Raw genomic sequence first — 9,682 nt, forward strand, 5'->3', positions numbered from 1 at the left:
GGTCTAGCTTAAATTGACTCATGATCTCAACTCTATAAGATATTGAAGTATTCAAACGTTCGTAACTTTCATTCTCTTGCCAAAAGAGTGAATATATGTCTGGTTATAATGTTGCTTTATTTCGAAAAATAATGCTTAATTATTTTTCTTTGTGTCGATATCACTAATGTTTACTTACCCTACTAGACAAGCTAATAGCTTGTATTCTAATAATGATAAACAAAAATACCTTAATGAACAAAAATTATTTGACCTATTTTTAAATACCTTTTTTAGAAGTTGATCTTAGATCATCATAGAAACCAACTATCTAGGTACTCGTTACAATATAAAGAATAAATTTTCTACTAAGAATACCCATTTTTGTAAGAGATAGCTTGAAAATACGAAGAATTCCAATTTAATTAACATTGCTTGTCTGAAATATAAAATTATAACTTTATTATTATTAATATTGGATAGTATAACAAATCAAAGAGAGAACGAGGTCTATGCTTCATCCAAAACCTAAAAGACATGAAAACGATTGTGTCACATCCCACTGCGTTTATCAATTTAAATGTTTGTGTGGTCACACATACACAGGGAGGGACAATCGTGATCTGAAAATTAGGGTGTGTGAACATATACCAAAATGTAGGACAATAGGATGGGATAGTCGCCTATCAACAGAAATCCAGGTTTGACGCGCGCTTTCGTCCTATTTAGGACTCGTCAGCTGGATGTACCTGCATCTCAGAGTTGTTCACTCCTCTACTCGAACCCAGTACCCTTCGCTTCAAACGCCATCGCGTTATTCACTCAGCTACTGAGTCCTGATAGCCACTTGCTTGTGCATGGGGTACGTCCAGCTGGCTAGCCCCAAATAGGACGAAACGAGCGTCCTGGATTCCACTGCTAGCCACTATCCATCTTTACCTACAGTGCTCGTGAATTAAGGCTTTATCTAGGCAGTACGCATAGTATGCACATATGCCGATAAGAGACTGACCAGTTGTAGTCCTAAATATCAATGGGAAGATTCAAACAAACAATACTAAGTGAATGTACCAAAATGATTGCAGAAACAAATAAAATCAAATGACCCAATAAGAGTAGAGGATAAACATCCATCATCCTCTATCGCCAAACATATAATCGAAACTGGCGATAAGATTGATCTTAACTATGCTTTTGTGGTGTTGTATAAAAGTGTAAAAGAGCGTATACCAAGGTTTATTGAAGCCTTTAGCAATAGGAAAATTCAAACCCCTTTATGTATTCGAAAACAGTTTGTTCTCACCTTAAACCTACTCTGGTAGTATTAGCTTATTATCCAGAGTGATTAGGTTTCAAATTGTTTTCACATTATGATTATTATTACTATTATTATCCTTTTCTACTCTTACCCCCCATTTCCAGTCTAGTTGACCTTATATATATTCTTAACAAGTATATGTATGATCACATTGTTCGAAATGTATTACGATAATATATCACATAGTTCTGATAATCTTCGTCTTCTTATTACACTATCGAAATTGTAAGACACTGTAAAACAAAATTAATGTAGAATTTTCAAAATATTGTTGGATTTTTTATAGTTGAAAATTGAAAAATTACTGTGAATATCATAACTAATTAAAATCATTATAATCTTTATTAATTTAATTACATTATATATAGTTGAAATCATAAGTCGATTGAAGCTAGACAACCATAGAAAACTTAGAAGCACTGGACGACCGTTTCGTCCTATTGTGGGACTCCTCAGCAATGCGCATCTATGATTCCACCTTTTGAGATTCGAACCCAGGACCAATCAGTCCCACAATAGGACGAGTTGGCCGTCAAGCAGTGCTTCCAGGTTTTCCATTATAGTCTAGCTTCAATTGACTCATGATCTCAACTATATAAAATTATGATATTCATCAATAGATTTTTTTAACATTTAGAAATATCGATTAAATCACACGAAAAAATTTGTTTATCTAAATAAATTTTTTTATAATGAATTAATTTTCAATCATACACAACCATCATATTTGTATTTATTTATGAGCTATGTGATTGTCATATACAATGATCATTTCTTTCTTTATTTTGAAATTATCTTTATTAAAATTAATACTACAAAGAAGAAACACATTAATATATTTAGGAAATAAAAAGATTCATGTAATAAAAAAAATGAATTGTTTGGATTGGTTGAAGTTACACATTAACACCGTTGGATACCGGCTCAGTGGTCTGTCGGTTAAGTGCTCTGGCGCGAGACTGGTAGGTCCTGGGTTCGAATCTCACGAGGCGAGATCGTGGATGCGCACTGCTGAGGAGTCCCACAATAGGACGAAACGGTCGTCAAGCAGTGCTTCCAGGTTATCCATGGTTGTCTAGCTTCAATTGACTCATGATTTCAACTATATAAAAATGAACTGTATTGAATAATATGAATAAGCCATGAATAACTAATCCTATGGTGTGGGTTACTTATATCCACATAAGTAGTATATGGTGATGATCAGGCATAGAATGTATTTCACTATAAGATTGATAAGGAAAGAACCTAAACGGAATGCAATTGGTATAAAAATTCATGAACAATGAAATCAGAAAAGATGGACTGATATTTACAGAAGGAACAGTCAAAATTGAGATAATTGATTGTTATTTTGTAAATTAACTGTTCACTGTATGGTTATCAGAATTTAGTGAGATAATCTGTAATTGTCCCTACCCGTGTTCTTGTTCACTACAGTCCTATTCATAATCAATATCATAATAGCGATCTCATAATTCTAGGGGAGCAATATATGACAAATAAAATGGATGGTATAATACTAAAATAGTAGTCTATTTATCATTTTGTTAAATATAAAATAAATATTTAATGATAATAAGTTATTATTATTATTAGCTTTATTCAATATTTTTGGTACAATATAGAATTCTCAGCACAAAGTACTTCAACAAGTTTCCGTTTCTTACTTCTTCGTCCTTCCTGATGATAAATATTGAGCAATCGCCAGCTAGAAATTAGCAGCCCAGTCAATCGATATCTGAATAATGTACATTCTCCTCGCTGCATATTGCCAGCAACCATAATATCTTTGATTAGACCTTCTGTAACCTTTACAGCGAAAGGTTTTACACTTTTCAGAAACGCACCTGAATAGATTGTGCAATTAATAGCCATAATGACGTATTGAAACAAACGAAATTAGATAACTTGTTGAAATATCTAGATGACAGGAACAGGTAGCCCAGATGTTTAAACAGACAGCCAATTAAATTGGGTTGCTATGACTTCTGACATTACATTAAATTTTGATGTATTTAACTAAACATGTATTTGTTTAAATAAATTAAACCATTTCTCTTCTTTTTTTCATTTATTCTTTCTTATCTTCAAAATAGGTGATTAAACGATACCCATATTTATTGAAAAAGAAAACAGCTTTATAAGAAACTAACAATGAAGTTTTATCTTACAGTCTTATTCTATTACATACTTGAACATCAAATGAATGGTATATTGTTCGTTAGCACTGAATCAAAAAGCACACAATTAACTTCAAGTAACTATTTGTTCTAAATTCAAAATGATGATTATGTGATATTACTTATGAATGGGACTTAGTAATCGATATAATATGATTGTAAATTTTAAGATGATATTATTTTCTCGTATGGAGTTGTGGAGATTGTTGAATATCAGAGAAATCATGAACTGACCTAAGTTAGACCATTACTGAAAAGCTGGAAGCACTGAATGGCCTATTCATTCCGATATGGAACTTCTCAAAGGTGCGTATCCTATGATGCCGCACTCGGGGTTCGAACCCAGGACCTTCAGCTCAGTGTTCTAGATGTTAGTTGTTGGCGCGCGAGACCGAAGACCTTGAACTTTTTTAATGCTCCGGTTCGTCACTCATCATTAATTTCACAATCATGTGTGACATTATAGTATTATTATACATATTATTATGCATTATATATACGCATAGGCAGCATATACCACCGTATATATATCGGTTTAAAAAAAGATATTCAATCATAACTAACATTAGTATACAGACAACTCCAACCATTTACATAATAAACCTCGTGTTTAAATCATATTCTCAGGTTTTACAGGGAAATATACTGAGTTGTCGATTATTACGATACATAATTCTAATTAATTTGTATCTGACTCCAACTTATTATCTGGTTCCATTTGGAAGTCAAACTTATGAATACATCTTACAATTAACAATATTCGTGTATCGCTATGTTTTTGGTCCATCATTATAGTTTTTACAGATATATTCAGCCTACATACTATCATTTTTTCCAGTAGCCCGTTTGACATAAATAGAGCGTTTAAATGAGAGTTTGGTAATCATGCTTATACTTGTCATTGAATTTAGGGACCAAATTTCACAATTATGACTGAAATCAATTTAATGACTTCAGTGTTGTGGTCAGTGTGTTAAATGATTCAATAATGAACTTAAATATAATGGAAAGAGCTACTTAGAAACACAAGAGTAGTTTGGATATATATTTTTTCCAACCCCTACTAATCATTGTAAGGAATTGTTGTATTTATAATCCTACCAATATTCATGCTTTTTCACGAATGTTGGCTTGGGATAAGTAGTTCCTCAGTTATTTTTTATTTGTAAAGGACAAACAAAAACTTATCGGTCATGTATTTACTTTACATATACGCTTATATCTACAGAATCTTCAGCAGTTTCACCAAAAACAAGCTCACAAATGTTTTATCACGACGAAGCCTTCAGAAAAAAATCATGTGTCATTTTCGAAGGACCACAAACTTGTGACAAAATCGTGGGGAAAAAAGCTCCGCGTAAGTTATATTATTTTGCAAAATATAGTCGACATTTCTTTGAAACTTGGAAATATCTAATAATATTTTGTTTATGATTACATAAATTATAATCCCAGAGTTTAATCCAACTTATCGATGAAGCACAATTAGGTCACAAATTCACATCAATAATTAGCAGAGATGGATGGTGGCTAACAGTGGAATCCAAGACGCGCGTTTCGTCCTATTTTGGACTCGTCAGCTGGATGTACCTGCATCTCAGAGTTGATACTCACTCCGGAACCCAGTACCGTTCGCTTTAAACGCCATCACATCATCCACTTAACCACTGAGTCACGACAGCCACTAGTTTTTTCTCAATGGGGTGAAGTTTCAATTCATTTTGTATTGTTTGTTTGAATCTTTACTTATAATGCTTGTGACTTAAGGCAATATCGAGGCAAATTAAACAATATCACGACTAAAAGAGCCGAACATTACATCTAGGTGTTGTTTTCTTAACAGTATCACTTCGAGGACAGTAGACCTATGTAAGGAACCAAAGTATGAGGATCTACTTGACATTAATAATTTCAGTACGTTACTATTGGTTGAAATTGAAAATATAGGCAACTAGTTTTTGAACCAACCATTTAAACGTGAAGTGCTCATTCCATAACCTGAAGATTCTAGATTTAGCTGCATGAATAGGCAACAACAGTATGTCACAAACTAAATCGAAGTTGTTCAGTGCATTTTTGTTTTGATTGGTGTTTTAAATCTGAATTAAATCCAAATCTAAAACTATCTTTTAATCGGACTAGTCTCTGTATTATCACCTAACCAAAGGTTAAAGTATTGAGAATAAATATTTTAATATCAAATAGTTTTGTGGATATTATAGTAAATTTAATAGTTGAGATCATGAATCGATTGAAGCTAAACAACCATGGAAAACCTGCATGCACTGGACGGCCAACTCGTCCTATTGTGGGACTCCTCAGTAGTGCGCACCCACGATCCCGCCTCGCCAGATTTGAACCCAGGACCTATCAGTTTCGCGAGCGAGCGCTTAACCTGTAGACCACTGAGCCGGCATCCAACGGTGTCAATTTGGTATTTATTGACACAATTCAGTTAAGTAGGAATAGTTTCTATAGTTTTACTCAAAAAACAAATGTTATGTAATTAGTCACTCGTTAAATGATAGAGAGAGTATGAGAGATAATCACACTTTTTAATGAATTGTTTCTTTTTTCTAAAAAAAGGGAACTGTATTATGGTTAATAAAGCATCTCATTTTCTCAAATTTTCTAGTATACACTCACTTCGGGATACTAATAGAAATGTCAGACAATGAAATGAATCCGTTATCGGTGGAAAAATTTAATGCAGTTCCAGAAAATCAAAGATATGAACATTTTGCAAAGAGAAGTTGTAAATTTGTAAGTTACAGGGATAGAAGAAAAAAATTGATAATTCTTTTTTAATATAATTTGTTAATTATTAATCTTATTTACTTACTTACGCATGTTACCCCAATTGGAGCATAGGTCACCGATCACCATTCTCTAATCTACTCTATCTCGGCTGCGCCTTCCTTTCTAGTTCTATCCAACTTTTGTTCATTCTTCTCATGTCTGTCTCCATTTCTCGGAGTAATGTGTTCTTTGGTCTTCCTCTTCTCCTTTGACCTTCAGGATTCCATTTGAGGGCTTGTCTTGTGACGCATGTGAGTGCTTTCTTCAATGTTTGTCTTATCCTTTTCCCGCACTTCTTCCTGATTTCTTCCTCCACTGGATGGAATCTGGTTTGTTCTCTCCAACAGTAGAATGTTGATGACAGTGTGCGGTCAACGGATCCGAAGTATTTTGCGTAAACAACTGTTAATAAACACCTGTATCTTTTGGATGATGGCTTTCATAGTTCTCCATGTCTCTGCCCTATACAGTAGAACTGTCTTGACATTTGTATTGAAAATTCTGATCTTAGTGTTGGTTGATAGATAGTTGTTTTGAGTTTCAGATGTTCTTCAGTTGTAAATATGCTGCTCCCGCTTTACCGATCCGCGCCTTCACATCTGCATCAGATCCACTATGTTCATCAATGATGTTGACCAGATATGTAAAGGTTTCTACATTCTCCAAAGCTTCTCTGTCAAGTGTAATTTGATTGGTGCATGTTGTATTGTACCGGAGAGTGTTGCTTTTCCCTTTGTTTATATTGAGACCTACTGCTGGTGAGGCTGCTGCTACACTGGTCGTTTTCTCTTGCACTTGTTGTTGCGTATGTGACAGAAGAGCCAGATCATCTGCGAAGTCTAAATCGTCCAGCTGCATCCGCCTGTAGCTCCTCCGGGGGCTACTACCGGTCCCAAGCCCGGATAAATGAGGAGGGTTGGGCATAGGGTTAGCGACCCCATCCCGTAGAAAACCAACTCGCTAAAGAACGCTAACCGGAAAAATTAATAATCTTAACAAGTCTAAATTTATACCAATACTTGTTGTAAATCGGCAAGAAAATTTTGACATTATTTTTTACTGGTCATCTGAAAAATTAGCTTGACTTTGATGTTGGATATTATAATCACTTATCCATATTATAAACCAATATCATTGAACCATCAGTTACAGTTAAGTACATTATCCTACAATTGGATATTATTTCAACAGATAATTATTGATTATTGAGTGAGAAATTGTTAAGTATTCTAATGATCAACGTAGGTACCTACCGAATTTATAACGATGATATTTTATCACCTTAAACCTATCTATACAAAAATCAAATCCTAAAAAAATAGTTAAATGATTAGTAGTGCACAGTTTATACAAGAATCATTTTAAACCAGAAAAATCACTGTCGAAAACTCTCTACTCCCGTAGTTGAAATACGATTTATCTATGTGGAAACATTTTGGATGGAGTTAGCTCTACGGCTTTTTCAATTTTTATTCGTTGTCCACATGGGATTCTCTAACATAGATAAATTATGGTATTTTCTTAATAAATCCATATATGTAAGCAAAGATGGATAGTGGCTAGGAGTGGAATCCAGGACGCGCGTTTCGTTCTATTTAGGAGTGAACATCAACTCTGAGATGCAGGTACATCCAGCTGACGAGTCCCACTGGAGCCACTATCCATCTTTGCTTACAATGCTTGTGAATTAAGGCTATATCGAGACAATATGCACAGTATGCACATGTGTCAATTAGAGACTGATCAATCGCAGTCCTAACACATCGATGGGGTGATTCAAACAAACAATACTAAATGAATTTAGATCCATATATGTTTACTTTCATATATTGTCTCAGCGAATAAACAATTGTACAGATATCGTATAACTATATTTCTCACCAATAAAGCATTATCGTTTCCACACTTAAGTCATTAGTTGCAAATTAAATTCCTTTTTATTAATGAACAACAAAACACTTTAATTTTGCTTTCATTGCCGCATATACAGTGAAAAAAATTTCATACTGATTGATTACGGAACAGCAATTAATATTGTATTGCCTAATCCTTGATGTTGATTAAACTCTGTTGGTTGTTACTTTGCAACATGGTTTATATTCCAAGTGACTAGATATCATGTTTCATTGTCCGACTTCGAATGACTGCAAGCAATTTACAAGAAGCACTATTAATTATTTCTTCCTGTATAATTCAAAAACACATCCTCGAGTTGTTTCACAATGAGAGAAGTTAGCAATGAGTTATATAAACCTTAGTCCGCAACCAGAAAACTTGATAAAATGATAGACAAACAATTAGTAACAAAAATATTACTAAAAAGAGGTAATTCCTACAGTAGTATCTATTAAAATATGGTTATAATTATAACTGTAGACATGGCCAGCGAATATATAGCCTCTGTCAGGGAAGTCTTACTCACTGCCTTCTCGTGGCAGGGGTGTTGTTTACGAAATTGAGAGGACGAAAAGCGAATGCCCGGCGCTTTAAACCGGGTTGGTAGACACGGCGAGTCCACTTAGGGGAGTTGGAAAACCCTGATTCCAAACCAATGGTGCACATGGGCTCCATTATCCTAAGGGAACAAATGGCATATGAATCAATCGTTGGTCACCGACTACCATGGGACTGCATCTCGTCACGACGCTCCACTGCTTTATGGATCAGACCTTTAGGCCAAAGGCTCCGGGTGTGGCCCCCTAAGAAAACCACCTGCTTCAGTCTGGGCACCTTGGCAGTATCACAGCCCTCACACAAATCAAATGAGATTTGTGAGGCGCATATTTATCTGGTGCTTTTTTGTACCAATATTTGTGTTAAAACAATAATAATAATAATAATAATAACTGTAGACAATAACAAAACTTCTGCATAAGATCACACAATAAAAGCTTAATTTCTTTGAAATGATTTATATACATATATATAATTACATTTTCTTTGTTCATTCACTTTTAATAAATTAGATTATGGAACAAGTTACAACCGAAAAAATGCCACAATATGAAAGACCGCATTGCAGTGTTGTTAAATATATTCCATCAGATCAAGAAACTATGTTTGCTGTAACCGATATAGTTTATGATTCAATTAAAGCAACACAACTATCTGATGAAACTTTACTTGGAACATTGAAACAAAACAACAAATTTCATGTCAATGGACAAAATTTCAGTAAAGCTCATGTCAAAATCCTTTGTAAGTTATTATTTGACTAAATGTTCATTAGTTCAGCAAAATATTAATTTTATCTATTTTGATTGATCTATTTTATAGTTGAGATCATGAGTCAATTGAAGCTAGACCACTAAGGAAATCCTGGAAGCACTGGACAGTCGTTTCATTCTATTGTGGGACTCCTCGGCAGTGCATATCCACGATCTCGCGCACCAATGAGGAGTCC

General features: G+C 34.3%; 2 protein-coding genes across 2 annotated transcripts; one reads left to right on the forward strand and one right to left on the reverse strand.

Moving 5' to 3' along the window:
* Nucleotides 1-7,887: 7,887 nt before the first annotated feature.
* Smp_144460.1 (ubiquitin fusion degradaton protein, putative) lies at nt 7,888-8,004 on the reverse strand (the record flags this gene model as incomplete). The annotated part of the gene is given in 2 exon segments (XM_018792325.1): nt 7,888-7,950; nt 7,954-8,004. Coding segments are annotated over 2 exon segments (114 nt in total).
* Nucleotides 8,005-9,248: 1,244 nt separating this feature from the next.
* Smp_190940 (hypothetical protein) lies at nt 9,249-9,497 on the forward strand (the record flags this gene model as incomplete). Its single annotated transcript, XM_018792326.1, has 1 exon — nt 9,249-9,497. The coding sequence occupies one exon, from the start codon at nt 9,249-9,251 to the stop codon at nt 9,495-9,497; it is 249 nt and encodes an 82-aa protein (XP_018644593.1).
* Between the last annotated feature and the right edge of the window lie 185 nt (nt 9,498-9,682).

The sequence above is a fragment of the Schistosoma mansoni genome (assembly GCF_000237925.1).
Source record: "Schistosoma mansoni, WGS project CABG00000000 data, supercontig 0373, strain Puerto Rico, whole genome shotgun sequence".
NCBI classification, from domain to species: domain Eukaryota; kingdom Metazoa; phylum Platyhelminthes; class Trematoda; order Strigeidida; family Schistosomatidae; genus Schistosoma; species Schistosoma mansoni.